Source organism: Scardinius erythrophthalmus (assembly GCF_964197995.2).
Source record: "Scardinius erythrophthalmus genome assembly, chromosome: 8".
Classification (NCBI taxonomy): domain Eukaryota; kingdom Metazoa; phylum Chordata; class Actinopteri; order Cypriniformes; family Leuciscidae; genus Scardinius; species Scardinius erythrophthalmus.
Window position 1 is genome coordinate 12,367,377 of NC_138228.1, and position 18,430 is coordinate 12,385,806.

The following is an 18,430-nucleotide window of genomic DNA, read 5'->3' on the forward strand; positions in this document are numbered from 1 at the left end:
TGTCTAAAGAAACACGAGGTCATGAACACACGCAGTACGAGATTACACCGCACACACACACACACACACACACACACACATATCAACACAATACAGCTATGCTCCACCTCCATTGACCTTAGGCGACAAAGCAGCAGAGAAAACCTCCCTCACACAAAAGCTGCGGTGCCTCAGAGCCAATGCATGCAGTATTTTATCACACGTTTATTTCACTTTAAACGGAGCAGGATTCTGTTGTTGTGTGTACCTTTTTGAGGATAAATAGCCGGTTTGAAACTGTGGCAGAGACTTGTACATTTGGTCCAACTCTTTTCCCTCAAGCAGCCCGATTCGCAGATCACCCGGGTAAGTGGCACAGACTTAAATAATAATCGACACTTATAGTTATCAACTAGCCTTTAACTTTTTTTTTTCATTGTCTGAAAAGATACATCTGCGATTCGTCCGCGACAATAAACGTTTAGTTCTTTGTTTCTAGTTTACAGAGCTAAGGTATTTTACTGTCTGTTTTTATACGAGTGCATTATACAACATCATGCCTTTTACTGTGGTTTATTCATAAATAAAGTGTATTTATTATTAGCATCATTCCTGTAAACCTACACTAGTTGCCAGAGCAGGATCAGGTGCCTTTTCCCACGCTGCTCTATCACATTGATGTACGGTTCAAGTCAAGTTTCTTTATCAAGTACACAATGATAACGCATGCAGTAGTTATTAAATGTAGGCTAATGTTGGAAATGTATTTGGGTCATTCCTCATAAAAGGTGCCTTTTTGTTTCTCGCATGTAAACAATGACCACGCATGATATTTCCTAACACACCAACAACAAACGTACAGTATAGGTTTCTTTGTGTGTTGTGTGTTCAAGGTTACCGTCATAACCCATCCTTACTAAAATGTTATATATCTTTTTTTGATCACTTTCTCCTATATTCTGTTTGGTTTCTTATATAGTCACCCCCTTAAACCATCATTTTTGTATAAACAATTGATTATTGAAAAAACTGGATATTTGATGGATATTTAGTAATGACTAAATTAGCTGTAATATTATATATATATATTAGCAATATATATATATATTAGGGCTGTCAAAAGATTAATCGCGATTAATCGCATCCAAAATAAAAGTCTGTGTTTAAATAATATATGTGTGTGTACTGTGTATAATTAAATTTGTGTATATAAATACACACACATGCTTGTATATATTTAAGAAAAATGTGTAATTTATATATAAAAAAATATATTTATATATAATATAAATTATATATAAATATATACAGTATATGTATGCAAATATTTCTTACATATATACATGCATGTGTGTGTATTTATATATACAAAATAATTATACAGAGTACACACACATTTTTTTTTTGGATGCGATTAATCCCGATTAATCTTTTGACAGCCCTAATATATATATATATATATATATATATATATATATATATATATATAATTCTATCAGAAAATAACATATTTCATATTACAAAACCAATTGTGCAATCAGCAACATTAAAAAACTATCAGGGTTGATAGTTTTACAGCTAATTTAGTATATATATATATATATATATATATATATATATATATATATATATATATATATATATATATATATATATATATATATATATTAAATATACTTTCAAAAATCACAAAAGGCCCCCACATCTGACCCAGTTTCTGCAGGCTCTACAGAAGAATACAGAGATAAAATCACAGATATAAGATAAGAGTTAAAAGTTAGAGAGTGAACATGCAGCATATATATAAATAAATACAAGTAGGTCTATATAGGCTACGATATCATACAATATGATGGACTTGATGGACAATATGATGGCTACTACAACATAAGGAATATCACTTTAAACATGTTATATGATAAACTACAGACTGCCTATTGAGAATGTGGTAAAAAAAAAAATTAATCCTACTGAATTGTTTGCTTGAAAATTGCATAATGTTTATAGGGGCTTTCAATGTCTGGGCGCTTAACTTCATAAGTATGGGTGAATGCAGATTAAACCATTTAATCCCATTTGTGACCAAAAATTATTTTGTAGAGTTTGAAGGTTCTAAAAAGAGTTGTCGATGTATTATACACAGTTATAAACTACAAATGAAACTGCAGGTTTTCTTGAATTTATTTAAACATTATTTTATCATTCCATTGTTTTGTTTTGTTTTTTTTACTTGATTACTTGAATACTTGAATTCCATTGGTTCTTATTGAGTAACTTTTTAAGACAACTCATGCAGTTTCATTTGGTTATCTAAGGAGACAAATACTTGTGCTGGGAAAATTTTGGGATTAAATGGGCATACTGTACATGGCTAATTCTACAAGAGTTGCAATAAACATAGTGGGTGGCTTTTCTAATCCTTTCTTGCTTTTCAGAAGCTCCAGAGACATGGGTTTAAGGATTGGATACATTTTTGTGGGAATGACTTAAGCCAAACCTGCATCTGATTCTTAATCAGTCTTCTGTTGTGGGATATAATGCTGGATTACTCAAAATGACTGAGTTGAATTATGCTTTCATAAGAGAAAATGGGAAGGAAGCGGATAAAACTTTGGACTGGAGTTGTATAGACTGGCATGCGAGGATAACGGTAAAAGGGACGGATGCACAGACTCAAACCCAATGTGTGCAAAGCGAGGACAAAGACACACAAACGGCTAGTCCTTTCTTAATGCGAATAGATTTAGGAAGGACTTCGTCCAGACTGAGGTATGGTTCCCTCACGGAGTCTGACGGCGTGCCCGCACATTTATTCCAGTTTGATAGACAAGCCCCGGCCCGCATCTCCACGTCCCCAACTCTGAGGAGGATGAGGAGTACGAGAATCTCCTACCGAGAACCAAGCAAGTTAGACAGTCCTTTAGGAGTGGAGTCTCCCACTCCGACGAGTCCCCTTTCTCAATTTTTCCGGCAGTCATCTCCACTGGCTGTTCAGTTGGATGGAGAGAGCGGGAACTTTGAATCTTCAATGATTCATGGGAAAATCAGATCACACAGATCAAAGACCCTTGACAATGGTGTCATTTGCAAGAGCAAAGAGTCTCGTGATTCAAAAGAGCCTGTTTCTGATGACAATGAGAGCTCCACCGATGACAATGAGCAGGTATATGTCTTTAAAATTCTACAGGCTTTACATTCCTAACCCTATATATCTAAAACGTAAATATGAGAAACTTAACTGAAACATGGCAGTCTAGAATACTTACTTCTGATTGGTCAATAGTGCTAGTGTTCTGATATTTCCTAATATTTCCCATCGTCCATAACATCTCTGTATATCAGACTGCTTATTCAGGTAAAACACTAACTTTCATGCTTGGTATTACTGTAATATTGTTGCAGTCAGTGTTTCAGGGCCATTTGTTTAGTTTTTTAAAGCATTCAGGTAATATAAAGGTAAAATGATCAATCATACACTTATTTAATCTCAAAAGTATTTATTTGCTAAGTAACAGCGTAAAAAATATAGGTGTCGATGATAGATTTTAGTAATATTTTAAATGAGCTTTTATTTTTGTTTAGTTTTGGTGCATCAACTTCAACTTATTTCAGTTACTCCTCATTTTTGTTTAGTTTAGGTTTTTTATCATTTAGATTTTCATTAAATTTTTAGCTTTATTTCAATTAACAATATGTTTTTAATAGGCTTAGTTTTAGTTAATGATAATAACCCTGGCCCTGATCACCCTGTCAGTGTTTATTTGATTTTCTGGCTGTACATTATCCTTTTCTAAATTGATGATAAGTCTTTTTTTCATGCCTGAAAATCAAATTGCAAGAGTCTTTCCGCTCTTATCAAAGAAAGCCTCTTGTCTCTTGTCTCATTCCTCTTCGACCTCCTGAGGTAGTAGTTCACAATAAGAGCTTCTGACAGCAATTGAATCAGTAGTTTCATGCATTGTCAGCTTCAGACCTCTCCTCTGATGAAGCTCCATTCAGCGCATTCAGCAATCACCAAATAATGGAAGGGTCAGTGAAGAATCAAAAGTATAAAAGGAAAGCCCCATTCACTCCTCTCACACATTCATCCAAGCATTTCCACAATGGAGTGAGATATCTGTAGATGTGAGAACTTTAGGGTTCTTTAACCCGCACCAGTTGTATGATGAGATCCTTTGAAATTGATATTATGCAGACTTAGAAATGACTAGTGTTTTTTTCTTCTTAAAGTACTTTGCTCACGTTTTGTTGTATCTGCTTTTGATTACAGGTCAAGGATCCCTGTCATAAAAGGTAGGTGAGCTGTTTCTATCTAATGTTTTGCATAAACCGTCCCCACCCGTGTCATATTTGCATGTGAACTGTAATTTTGCCCTTAGTGTGTATGGTCACTTTGTTCTGTGTCAAACCAGCATTTTCTTGATCACTTAAACTACCCGGCCGATACTTGTTGCTCAACATCTCTCATTTGAAAAGTTGTTTCATTAATCCAGGAATTTGTGTGGAAACACACCGTTTGGGGTAATGAGGCTAAAGCAGGACACTTTTTCAGTAGAGCGCCACCATGCTGGCGCAGGGGGTGTTGGGATAGAGGGAAGTTCTTTGTTCATTGTATTGCCGCTTTGTTAGCTGCACATTAACTTTTAATGGAGAGTTATTAGAGTTCCATCATTCGGCCCTGTACGGGCCAGACAAACTCTCATTAGTGACGCTTTTCCCCCTGTCGGGCCCACTCTGCTTGGGCCACGGTCGTCTTTTCAGCGGTGGATAATTAGGCAGCTATTGTGGCCTTAATTACAGTATGGCACCGTCTGATTGCAGTGCTCCTCCCTGGACGGAGATTGGACGGGACAGTTATGTTAAGGGGGCATCTTTATTCCTTGGAGGTGCGAGGACAATGCTCCCTTCTTTGTGGTCGCGCTGGGGCAGGGATAGTCGGCATAGAGGGCTGCTTCATTCTAGGATTGCCTCTAGATAACAAGCCATTAGCAGTGACCTGTTTTTAATGTCGGTAAAAAGGAGATGCAATGAGTGACTTTTTACTGGTAGGGTTCAATGTACTGGCATCTGTGTTTCTGTTTGCACTTGCAAAGGAGAAGTTGGAAGTGTAAAAAGCGAACACATAGGGTTTTTTTAAGGGGTTTTAACAAAGTATAAAGTTAAAAAGGAAGTATTTGATGGGTTCATTGTGCCAGGGACCGTGGAAATGGGTGTTCACTTTATGATGCTGAAGAATTCATGTCTCATAGTAACTTTATATGAGTCAAGTGTTTATTGGTATATGATCCCAGATTCAATGTGATTAACACTGAAAGACTGATATAGTATCTGCAGTTGTTATATTATAATCAGTTCTTCAGTTGGGGTTCTTGTTATGTTGGTTTGGCAAACTCAAGCAATGGACACCAATCTAGGCATCCATCCATCCAAACAATGGTGTACTAACTTCTTTCATGACAGATTTATTTAAACATACAGTCAATAAGGAAGACTAATGGTTAAGTAAAAAATATAATGGATATGTAATATAGTGCACCTATTTATTAAAATGCCCCTCTATAGAATCCATCCATCCATCCATCCATCCATCCATATCTCTCTGGCTTTCAAATTTCTAGGCCTTCACATTTCATTTAAAGATTTGTAAAGCCTACAGTCAAAGTTTGCCTTGATCAGCCTTTGCTTTTTACTTGAATGTTGTAGTAAAACAGATTTGTTTTTATTACATGGATGGGAAGGTATGCTTTTCTCTTACTTACTCTTATTGCTCCCCCATACCTGCATTTGAAGATGTAAGTAAGCCCCTGTAAACTGTTTATTGACACACACCACATCATTGAGTCTTTGTATAGATGGATAGGCACAAAGCTGAGAGTGACTCAAACAAAAACCAGACTTTCGAGTTGTGTGTGAAAACAATCATAGCACTGCCTAAAAGCCCTTAGGATTTTATGTCAAAATGTGACAGGGAAATTGAAGCAGATCAGAAAAAAAAAAACAGAAATCCACTGTACGGAACTATATTCATGTTTAATATAATATAGTCATTATAAACTACAATGATGAATAAACAGTATAGGGAACTGCACAAGAGCAGAAATGTGTCCTTCTCTACATTGTTTGCAGTCCACCATATAAATGAGCTTGCATGTTTGCTTTCTCAACAAAACAAAAAAAATCATTTGATTTGATTAATAATGACTTCGCTTCTACTGCCGCAGGCTAAAAATCAGGGTGCTGACTTCCCACCTCTGCTGCTGCTCTTTGTTCACAACCAGTGAATATAATAATCTGTATCTTCCGATATATCCCACTGCTCAGTTGTCCGTTGACAGACCTATAAATCCATGCAATGGTGCGCAGGTACAGCTGTTCCATGGAATGGTTTCGTTAGTCGTCTTTGCAAACGCAGTTCTGGCCACCTAATACTAGCAAGGCATGTTAGAAATGTGAACATGGAATTCTTTGATTTCCTGCTAAAGCAAATCTGGTTTGAAATTTCAAGTTTAGCACGGCTTGGCTCTGCATAAAGAGATTACTACAGCGCATTGGCCACGGTTTATCAAACCTTCTCAGATTAATTTAGTGAAATGATTGTTTTCCGAGGTCTAAGGAGCTATTGTGCTATTCTGGACTGGATAGAGGTTAAATTAATTTGGCGGAATTGCATTTCACATGCAAATCTACCCTCTAAGATCGTGGTGAACTTGTAGAAAGTGTCGTTATACAAATGCAAAGCAAATAAATGTTGAATGTGATGCTCTGTGGTTAACCAACATTATTTCAGTACACATCCATCATGCATACTTTTACTTTGAAAGACTGGCCACCTCAGGGGCTGGAATGTCCTCCGAACTCACCTGTTCTCTTCTGGTTTGCTTTTTTCTCAGGCTGCAGGAGAGGAGGCGGAGCTCCGTGGTTGTGAGTCTTCCTGGATTGGATGTTTCTCCTGGAGATTTGTTTGTGTCCAATGGCGCTGCTGATATTTTAAATAAATCAGACTATTCAGGTTAGTCATGCCTCAGTCAATGTCATGACTCAGGGTTTGACATGAATTGCTAACATTTACTAACCTCTAGCCTATTGACACTCACAGAATTTAATATTAAAGAAAGAATAAGTAGCTTAATAACACATTCTCCAAATTGCAATATACTTGAATGTTTTGCTCTGTATAAAGTTAAGCATTTTGGTAACACTTTACAATAAGGTTCATTTGTTAACTACCTTAGTTAACATGAACTAAGAATGAACAGTACTTCTACATAATTTATTAATCTTAGTTAATATTAATTTCAAAATGTACTTATACATTGTTAAAACCAAAGGTTGTATTTGTTAACATTAGTTAATGCACTGTGAAGTAACATGAACAAACAATGAACAGCTGTATTTTTATTAACTAACATTAACAAAGATTAATACAGTATCAAATGTATTGCTCATTGTTAGTTAATACATTAACTTATGTGAACTAATGAACCTTATTGTAAAGTGTTACCAGCATTTTATTATTGCATTTTTTACAGACACTAAGAAATCAAAGTGGCCCTTCTTGAGGCGTAGCACAGTAAGTTCCCGTATTTTAACGTTTCAATAATCTCTCCCATGAAGTTTTGATCTAATGCCAGTTCTGTGGTTGGTGCCATCATACTCTATTGTAATTTTTCAGATGCTTCGTGTCATTCGGATGATGTCTAGCACATAGTGTTCACTGACCCATTTTGAGCTACATCAGATTTGAATGCATGCACACCTTCCACCCAATCAATTCAATTAACAGTAAACAACAACAAAACGGGCCTGTCTAACAGAGCTCGAACATGTCCTGCTATCTAATCTGCTCCACAGTTTGTGCTCAAACACAAAGAGACCTGTTGAGGGCCGGGCAGTGTGATGTTGAGTAAATGTGAGTGGTGTTTTCCAACAGACAAAAGGAAAGACATGCAGCGTAGCCGACATTGACAAGTGTCTGGCTGGCGTTCAGGTCCAGGAATGGAGAGACACAGACTTTCAGACATTTAAGGTAAAAAAAATCTGTTGATTTTGACCACCTGAGATGAGCTTTAGAGCACCTTAGAAGTCCAGTTTTTGTTATTATTAAGTCAAGACACCCATGTGTAAAAAAGTTCTCTTTTTATCACTCCATAAATCAGAAAATTATAGAGGCTTTTTTTCTGCAGCAGAATAGAAAAATAATTAAGGCAATATTGACTTTTTATCACACAATTCTTTTTTCTGAGAATTGTGAGATATAACCTTGCAATTGCGAGTTATAAAGTCAGAATTGCAGGATATAAACTTGCAATTGCGAGAAAAAAAGACAAAATTGACTTTATATCTTGCAGTTCTGACTTTATATCTTTATTTCTTCATGAAAAATATTTTTGCCTGTGGTGTCTTGCCTTAAGGAGTCAAATTTCTCTCTCTTCTTTCAGGATATGTCTTTGGAGGACTTTTTGAGCAGTCGCTCTGAACTGGAAGCAGCGGAGAATCCAAAAACCTACCGAAAACAGGAGGCCATTTGGGAGCTTTTCACCAGTGAATGTGTCTACTTCCTTGATCAGCTTATGGTTTTAAAAGAGGTGTGAACATGATGCCTTTAGTATTATGGAATGGCATGTCCTCCAGTGAAAGAGATAAATATAGTTTTTATCGTACTTTATATTGCATCGTTACAGTGAAATTTACCAGTGAACTACAAGCTAACACAAATAGTCTAGTGCCAACCAACCATTTCGTCACTCTGTAGGAATAGAGCTTAAATGTGCTTGCCTTTGTTCTGCATATAGGTGTTTCTGACCACACTAACAGACCTGCAGATGAGAGAGTGTCTACTGGACATTGACTCCTGGAGGCTCTTTGCGAATCTCAATGAGCTCTGTCTGGTAAGACTTCAATGAGTTTGGTGGAAAATTGTAACAGGAAATTTAACAACTGCAGTTTTATGATATAAAATATTGTTCTTAGTTCTCTTTTGTTTCTTACTATATTTCAGGTTAGCTTCGGCTTCCTTACAAGTCTCTTGCGTGTCATTAAGGAAATGTGGGCCAGTCCAGACAACAATAGTACTCAGTCTCTGCATGAACTCCTTAGAAAGGTAGGAAACCATAGGTTGATATATATGTGTTTGTGTGTGTGTGCGTACTACCATTCAAAGGTGTTTTTTGAAAGAAGTCTCTTATGATTTATTTGATCAAAAATAGAGTAAAAACAGTGATACTGTGAACTTTTTTTTAAACTGTTTTATATTTAATATATGTTTAAAATGTAATTTATCCCTGTGTTGGAAAAGCTGAATTTTCAGCATCATTACTTGAGTTTTCAGTGTCACATGATCCTTCAGAAATCATTCTAATATGCTGATATTTTCTAAAGAACAGCATGTATTTGAAGTAGAAATCATGGTCACTCTTTAGTTTAGTGTCCTTTTCTCACTAGTGACTAACTATTAACTATGACATTTTGCCTCAGTAAACTCCTAATTACTGCTTATTAAAGGTTAGTAAGGTAGTTTAGGTATGGGGTAGGATTAAGGGATGTAGAAGTGGTCATGCAGAACCAGGCATTAATATGTGCTTTATAAGTAAGTAGTTAATAGTAGTTAATAGTGATAATTGGACCGTAAACTAAAGTGTGACATACAGTCTTTAAAGTCTTTTAAATACAAATTAACTCATACAAATGAGTCTAAAATAAAAAATGCTCATAGAAATGGAAAGTCACGGTCAGTGACCTTTAAACATAATGTATAACTGCTCAAAAGCAAACATGAGATCCAACCCCTTAGCAATGTTGTGCTTACATAATGTATTATTATGTTAGACATTAAGCAAATGATTGTTTTAGAAAACAAAAAAACTGAACACCGCTAATCTTTTGTTCCGTTTGCTAAAAGATAACAGAACTTTTTCTCTATTGTTCTCTTCTGATCACTCTCCCTTATTGACTGTTGACTTTACAGGCGTTTGGGGAGAGCATTTGCCATTGTCTACAGAAATACTGCCTGAATTACAGTACGGCCATCTTTTATCTGGACAGCCTGAAGCTCAGGGAGGACTTTGGCTCTTTCGTGAAGGTAACCGTGGCAGGCAAGATTTGATATGGTAAATCAGGGCTTGGTCTCAATGTACTGACAAGATCTAGGGAACAGGGCAATTGTTCTCACACGAGGTTCAGGCCACTGCAGGGTAGTTGTCAGGGACCGTTGCTTCTCACGTAGGAACATGGTGACCAGGTCGCTGGTGAAAAACTGTTGACTCTGCTACTTTCCCTCTCTTACACCATCAGCTGTCTCCACATCAATTTTGGCTGCCTGTCGCTTCTTGCTTTTACACTAAGTTGCACACAGGGGATCTGATTTGTCAGCTTTATTTTGTCAGTATTATATTCATGACAAGAAGTAGGATACAGTATTATCAAAAATGTGCCACTATTGTGCTTTTTTAGATATGACCTTTTATGTAATGTTTAATATAGCTGTTTATGAATGTTAAAGGTCTGCAAAGTTTTAAAAGATCAAAGTGCACGACAAGCAGAGTTATTGGCTGCATCCGAAAACTTAAAAATGCTCTATTTCAGGGTAGGAAGGCATCAAGGCACGTCTGAATCCAATGTTAGCTTCACTTCTCCTGAGATACCTTCATCTGATCGATTCCTTTTAGGGAAGCATCTTCACTGCTTTTGATATCCCACAATCCTATTCGTTCCATTTGGTGACACTTGAGCTAAAAAAAGAAAGATGGCAACTGAAAGTTGCGGTTGCTGGTCAGTTTGTGTGTAAATGTACGTTTTTGACCAACGTTTTCCACTTCTGATGTCGTTTCTAGTGAGAAATTACTACTGTAGTAATTAAATATTTGTTTAGTTTTCACCAAAGCTCTCTCTATTTTGCTGTAGATCATTAAACTGTTACGCTGCCTCAGTAGTCTGTCTGAATTGAGTTTCGTAAGGTACCTTCTTGCGCAAAACGCATTGCCCAAGTTTTCGTATGCAGCCATTATTTCCCAAAAGAAAGAATCGATTCTAATCTGCTTGAATCGTGTCAGCAATATTTCCAGTCTTACTTCCTGCATGAACCTACAACACGTTTGCCTGACAACAACATCTACTCAGGGCTGCCAACTCTCACGCAATTAACACTGTTCTCACTCTCTCGCGCCACACATCCATTTTCTAAAGCATTGAAAAATCATGACGCAAAGAGGACACTGACACCGAAAGACAAGACAGAGCAGGTTACTTTTGATATGAAACAAAGTCTAAGCTTTCAAATTCTGTCACTGCTATTAGGAAATTCAAACATTAAATAACGTTTTGGCACTCTTAAATGTAACGTGACCGATCATTGTAGCGCCTCAGTTCAAGTGGCATCTGTGTTCGTCTTTATTACACTGTAACAAATTATATGATCAATAAGTAATAACAACACGTTTTTACATTGCTTTAACTCATCAAAATAAGTTAAGCAATTTTCAACTTTTTTTATAAGTAATACAAGATTCAACTAATTGTTTAAAGTCAGTTTAATGTCATTTAATTTGAAATAACTTAAAGGGGTGGTATAATGCCATTTTCACAAGATGTAAAATAAGTATTTAATGTCCCCAGAGTGTGTATGTGAAGCTTTAGCTCAAAATTCCCCACAGGTAGTTTTATATAGCATGTTAAAATTGTCAGTTTTTGAGGGTGAGCAAAAACGCACCGTTTTGTGTCTGTTCCTTTAAATGCAAATGAGCTGCTGCTCGAGGCACAGAGGGCGGAGCTTCAACAGCTTGCACTCACACAGACATTCACTGAAAATTTCAAATTTTAAATTTTAGGGTTGATGATGTCACTAACTCCGGAGGAATGTCGTGTAATCCCAACCAGCCGTTTGTTGTAGTCCTTAAAAAGTGATTTCTTTAAAAGCAAATATCTCCCTTTGCTTTGAACTTTGAGCGTTGTAACTTTGCAGATGTTGTTTATGCTCAAACAGCAACATTACACACTAACTAAAGTTTAAAAAGTTCAATCATAATCAACCACCCCTTTAAACATCCAAATTGATTGTACTTAAAAATTGAATGCAGCAACCTTTTTTTACAGTGTACTAGTTAAAAGTAAATAAACACGAATGAACATTAGAAGGTATGTTGAAAGATACAGTACAACTTACAGAAATGTGTCATGTCTCATGTAATCTATCTAATCAATCTCATGAAATCATCGGAGAGACCGAATCCTTTATTGAAACGTTTCAGACACTGTGAGAAAAAACGTGATGCTGCAATGTATATTATGAGAAAAATAAAGTGTTATTTTACCTTGGATGCATGCAAGCCTATTGTAGGAGACTACAACTACATAATAGGGGCACTTTAATACTACATCTTTCTTCCCATCCTTCACTCTTTCTCTCATCCAGTGGTGTGAACGTAACGAGCAGTGCCGCAGACTGCAGTTGAAGGATCTTCTGGTGATTCCTCTGCAGAGGTTTACACGGTACCCTCTGTTGTTGAAGAACATTGGGAAGAGGAGTTGCTCCGAGGCCGAGGAGAACACCATACTGAGCATCGTGGATCTTGTTGACAGAGCCATCTGTAAGTCAATGGTACTAATGTGACAGTTCAAAGTACGGATACACAATATGAAAATTCATGCCAATACCAATAAGCTGAAAATTATTTTAGTGTTATGGCTGATAACTGACAAATGGCGGATATTAAAAAAAGTTATACTATTTTGTCTAAATAAATTAAAAATAAAACTCTTAGAACTAAAATAAATTGTTTTAAATGCTGAAATTAAGTGAATAAAAGTTAATTTAGTTACGTAAAAATATTATATTAATTTTGAGATTTACTAAATATTACTTTTAGAAGTATTTCAATGATATTTAAATGTTATACTATTTTGTCTGTGGAAATAGTTTTTATTGGAAATAGTTTTCTTTGTTCCTTCCTTTGTTTCTTTGATCTGGTTTGTGTAAAAGGCTCTTGTCAAACCAGGAATTAGAAGCAGTGAAAGGTGACTTTTCCTGTTTTCATAGAGAAGATGTTTGTGAGGTTTGTTGTGACAGCCGCTGTGAGAAAACATATGCAGAGTGACAGCTGCAAAATCAGTGTGAAAGACACAGCTGCCATGTTTTAGTTAGTCATGAAAACCTGATATGCGCAGTTATCTTTTCTGAAGCATTGCACACCTTGTCATAAATCCATTATGTTTTTATCACGTACCCTGTTTTGATAAAGAAATGAGATAAATACACACTCTGTGTTTTCATGCATTCATGTTTGCCCTTCCATCTGTTACAATATTTGTATTTTAATGTTTTTATTTTATTTTATTAAAAAAGTATATATATATATATATATATATATGATATATAATGACCATGTGGTAGAGATACAAGATTTTGCTGTTGACACACAACAAAGTCTGGTCCTATATTTAGTCATTTTAAAAGACAAAACATTTTTTTCTTATTTTGAAACAAATAACCCACTAACTGACTATGTGTGATGATATATGTATTTCACTTTCAACATAAAAATGCTGTGAAATTTATGGAAGCTTGTTTCTGTCACAGAATAAAAAATAAAAAAAAGGTAATTGTAATTTTTTATCTCATAATTTTGTGAGTTTATATCTCACAATTCTGGCTTTTTTTCTTGCAATTGTAAGGTTATATCTCACAATTCTGACTTTTTTTTTCCAGAATTGTACGTTTATATCTCATATTTCGGATTGTATGACTCATATTTGTGAGTTTATAACTCACTATTCTGACTTTTCTCAGAATTGTGAAATATAAACTCGCAATTGGGTGAAAACAGTATGAATTGTGAGTTAAAAAGTCACAATTACCTTTCAGTAATATTCTCTACAATATTTGTTGTGATGGTAATGATTGCATTTGACTTGTTGACCTGCTTCATGACTAGACAAGCATGAAATGAATAATACATATATATTATAATACTTCTATACAACAACGTCCCAAGATGGGAGCAGCTCATTTCAACACACATAATGACACAGTTTAACCAATATAAGGGTGTGTGTTCAACTCTTCCTGATGACTTTAAGTTGTCTGATGGGTGTGGGGTTCAATCAACATGAATGTTCGTCATTGTTGATGAAAGAGCCTTTACTTGGAACGCAATGGGAAGAATCTAGAATAAAGTTGATCATCTCCAACTGAACAAACAAAAACAGGATCTGTGGTTGTATAAAAGCAGTAATGTTTGTTTGGGGAGGTGTGGATTAATGCACTGAACCTTTCAAAGCCAACCACCTTTGTGTGGGCTGATGAGACAATAAGGTACCCACCCAAATCTCTCTCTCTTTCTGTCTCTGTACAGATGATCTTGAAGGAAAAGTAAAGTGGTTGGACAACTACCAGAAGGTGAAGCAGCTGAAGGAATCTCTAGTGTGGCTTCCTGTGTGGGAGCGAGACAAGAGGGCGCATGTTCCTGAGGTCTGTCAAAATCTGTCTCTATAAACACACGTTATACTTAAAGGCACAGTATGTAAGTTTCGCTGCTAGAGGTGACTTGTTTAAAACAATAACAAAGGCGTAGCTTGATGACGCCGTGAATGAGCGTGGAGTTTTCGTCTTCCTCCACAGCTGATGGAAAGCAATCCGACAGGACTCGGGCAGAAATCATGTTCATGGATGAGCAAATGTATTAAAGTTTTATTAATGTTATTGTGGTATGAAGCAGGGCGGGGCAGAGATCCTTGGAAATTTTACGTTGCTGTTTTTATTATTCTTATATCCCGCAGTTGGTCGCTGCCGCTCCTTTCGTTGTATATTTTACGCTTAAAGTTTCGTTTAACGTCTGCCTCCTTCCTTGAACCTACGTTTGATCACTTAAATTCACATTATTTTATTTCATTCTAACGAAACAGCCGCAAGTGCTGAATTATTACTCATACAGGACACTTTATTTGACGAAATAAAATTGTGGGGTAACGCAGCGTTGTTTTAAATTGAAATTGCTAATTTCTCTGGATTTAAACATTGCTGGAAACATTTGGAATAATGCAAATATATTTTACAAAATAACATTGTTCTAGTGGTTTTTGGATATTTGAATCCAAAAATCTTACGTATTGTGCCTTTAATAATGCCCGCATTTAAAGAGATTTAACGGCTGTGCATGTTTGATCCTTCACAGAATCTGAAGCACTTGCTAAAATCTGTTACCCTGGAGAACCTGGTGTCTCACCGTAGTCTTCTGCACGATGGGAAGCTCGTCCTCATAGGTCGGATGGCTGAGTTTTTCTCATTGGTGAAACTTGAGCATTTAGGATGGTTGTGTGGTGTGAACTTACATTATTTCTTCTTTTGCACATAGAAAATGCAAAGTTGCATGAGGTCTACCTACTTCTCTTTGACGAATTCCTTCTAATCACGAAGATCAAGCGCAGCAAAAAGGTGTGGTTATGTATGATTTTTAAGCGTGACTGTTTGGTGTTATTACTGTGAAATGCCTCGCAGCCATGCCTCTATTGACATAAATCAAAGCATGGGTGATGCGTACGAGCGTGTGACGGTAATGTGAAAATAGATTTGTTGATTCTGTCTGGGAGTGATTATTGATTCAAGCCATTGCTCCCTTTAACACGCTAAGGTTGAATAGAGATCAGTGGATTGTGACAGATCATACTGACTACTGTAAATGCAGATTAAAGTTGAATATATTTATATAAATGTATTTTATCTTTTTTATGAGATGTATCACAATGATACAAAAAAAGCTTATTTTGCAAGTTAATATACAGGTTATAGGACTAAAATGCTGAAAAGTCAACATGAAATCCAAAAATTAACCCATTTAATGATGCCTTAAATTGATCAAATACTTTACATTGTTGCATAAAAGTATATTTGAAATATATACAGATCTTTTCTACTTTATGTTCAGCAAAGTATCCGAAGAAAATTTTATATTAAGCAGCATGACTGTTATCAACTTTTATGATGATAAGAAATCTTAGCATTTGTCTATTTGAGAATGGCCAAACTCTTAAACCGCTGTTATCACAGGCTTGTGTGTTTTATGTTGTAGAAGTCTGGCGTAGTGGAGTCGAACCCCCTGCGTCCGGCTGCGGGCCAAGAGCTTGAGCTCTTATTGCAGGAGGGCTGTAGTTTCACTGTCCTGGACCAGCCCATCTCTCTGGACCGCCTACAGTTAAAGAACATAGACCAGATCAATGCCACAGGTGTTGACGTCACACACACACACATACCATGACACATTCTTTGGATTAAGGTCATGTTGCAGTTGTTTAGAGCAGTTATGTAATCGCTTGAGGACGAATCCATGTCAGCACTGATAATGATGTCGATACAAACACTGAAAGAGTGTTCACTGTTGTCTTTTGAACGTTTCAGCCTCTGGTCTGCCCAATTCATTCATAATAATGCACCAGAATCGTTACCAGCAATGCATTGGAGTCTTCATTCTACAAGCCCAGACTGAATCTATGAAGGTGAATAGAAGATTCTGCTTTTTTTATGTTGAATTTCAGCAGACACAGGCTTTGATTTCCACCCAACATTCCTAATTCGCTAGATCAACTAGTGCCGACGTGCCAAACATCATCAGGTTATTCAATATTAATGTCATATTTAAATGACATTACATTGAATGTTCTTACCAGATGCTTTCTTAGAAATTACAACCGTTTTAATAATCACTTGTCATTCTGTCATCATTTACTCACCCTCAAGTTGTTCCAAACCTGTATGAGTTTCAAAATTAATTACGGATTTGGAGCAACTTGAGGGTATATTATGACAAAATTGTCATTTTTGTGTGAACTATACCTTTAAGATAAGTCAGTTTACTCAGCAGCCATATTAAAGACTAGTAATGTATTACACAACAGAACAAATTTTATTTAAAATTGTAATAATATTTCACAATATTACTGTGTTTACTGTGTTTTTGTTTTAAAAAAAGCAGCAAAACATTTTTACATTTCAATTACATTTAAAATTAGCAATGAAATCTTACAACAATGGTATTATCAATCATGCTAAAGATCTTATTCAGGCTGTATGTTCTGTATGTTTCAGAAAGCGTGGGTGTCTGTGATTGAGGATGCCATCAATTCTCTGCTGAAGCAGGACTGTCAGCAGCCGCGGGTCAAGAACTCTTTTCTTTATCTGGAGTCTTCACAGATCTAATTTATACAGAGACTTTCTGTAGAACCTCCTCCAGAGTGCCATAAGACCACTGAGAAATTCACCCAGAAATGAAAATTCTGTCATCATTTACTCGCCCTCATGTCGTTCCGAACCTTCTGTGGAACAGACGTTTAACAGAACAGTACGGTGGGAACCGAGGCCGTCAAGCTTCTAAAAGGACAGAAATCACCTTTGAGTATTATGAAAGTCCTCCATATGGCTCACATTGTGCTAAACATCTCCTTTTATATCCCAGAAAGAAAGTCATAGAGGTTTGGATCAACAATATTTGACAGTTAGGGTTGATTTTAAAGCAACATTAATTTAATCTTGTGTGTGTGTGTGTGTGTGTGTGTGTGTGTGTGTGTGTGTGTGTGTGTGTGTGTGTGTGTGTGTGTGTGTGTGTGTGTGTGTGTGTGTGTGTGTGTGTGTGTGTGTTAAAAATGGATTAACAGCACAGCTGTAACTGTGGTGACCCTGAGCAGTTTGAGGTTTCACAAGAGGAACCATTTTTCAATTCCCTTTTTGAATTTTTGGAGAACGAACAATGTTGCATGTTCCTGTCGCAAATAAAGATGCTGAATTTTTTTTTGTCACATGGACACGTTGTATTGTGGAAAAGTTAAATGCTTAGATAAATAACCCATGTAGATTGTAATAGTGTTTGTAAGTTTGCAGTTGTTCACATTTGTATAAACCTCACAAACAACAAGGATCCTACTAAAAATGGAAAAGTTTTTTTCTTTGCATTTTTCATGTACAGACGCCAACGTTGTCAAAATGATCCCGTTTACTCGGATTCTCGAAAATGACTAAAAATGCTGCATTGTGCTGCCAGGCCTGTAGTTGGCGATGTCACTTTGTAAAGAAGCACTACTGAACATGTAAAGCACATGATGTCGCACTTTTTACAAATTTGTGGGGGGGTGGGGTGGGGGGGGGGTATAGTTTAGGGGTTAATGGTATAGCTTTCAAAAATTTGCAGTTTGAATTTTGCCCCCAAAATGTATAAAAAGTTTTCCATTTTTAGTTGAAAAAAGTGTTGAGTAAACAGCCCCTAAAACTAAAACTATTAATCGTTTTCAGTAATGGAAATAAAGCTGAAATAAACTAAGGGGGAGTTTACACAACACCATTTTCAACTAAAATTTTTAAAAACATTGCGTTTTAGATATTCATTTACATAACAACGGCATTTTGGGGGGGCTAAAAAATCGTCTCCGTGAAAACTACAAAAATGCGAATTTGTGAAAACGGTGACGTCATGCG

The 18,430-nt window shown here is 36.3% G+C and overlaps 1 protein-coding gene across 1 annotated transcript; it reads left to right on the forward strand.

Annotated features, from left to right (window-relative positions):
* The first annotated feature begins 120 nt into the window (after positions 1-120).
* On the forward strand, positions 121-17,883 carry plekhg7 (pleckstrin homology domain containing, family G (with RhoGef domain) member 7). Its single transcript, XM_081372318.1, has 17 exons — positions 121-345; positions 2,415-3,142; positions 4,250-4,272; positions 6,870-6,988; positions 7,509-7,549; positions 7,910-8,005; positions 8,418-8,564; positions 8,772-8,867; positions 8,978-9,079; positions 9,944-10,057; positions 12,386-12,560; positions 14,325-14,440; positions 15,144-15,231; positions 15,324-15,403; positions 16,038-16,191; positions 16,364-16,461; positions 17,051-17,883. Exons 2-17 carry the CDS (start codon positions 2,534-2,536, stop codon positions 17,159-17,161), a joined length of 2,169 nt encoding a protein of 722 aa, XP_081228444.1. The 5' UTR covers positions 121-345; positions 2,415-2,533; the 3' UTR covers positions 17,162-17,883.
* The last annotated feature ends 547 nt before the right edge of the window (positions 17,884-18,430 follow it).

Excerpts from the sequence above, each read along its gene's own strand:
- plekhg7 (XM_081372318.1), top strand. The coding sequence starts at position 2,534 with ATGACTGAGTTGAATTATGCTTTCATAAGAGAAAATGGGAAGGAAGCG. Across the intron at positions 10,058-12,385 it reads ACTTTGGCTCTTTCGTGAAG|TGGTGTGAACGTAACGAGCA; the intron begins GTAACCGTGGCA and ends TCTCTCATCCAG. Across the intron at positions 15,404-16,037 it reads AGATCAAGCGCAGCAAAAAG|AAGTCTGGCGTAGTGGAGTC; the intron begins GTGTGGTTATGT and ends TTTATGTTGTAG.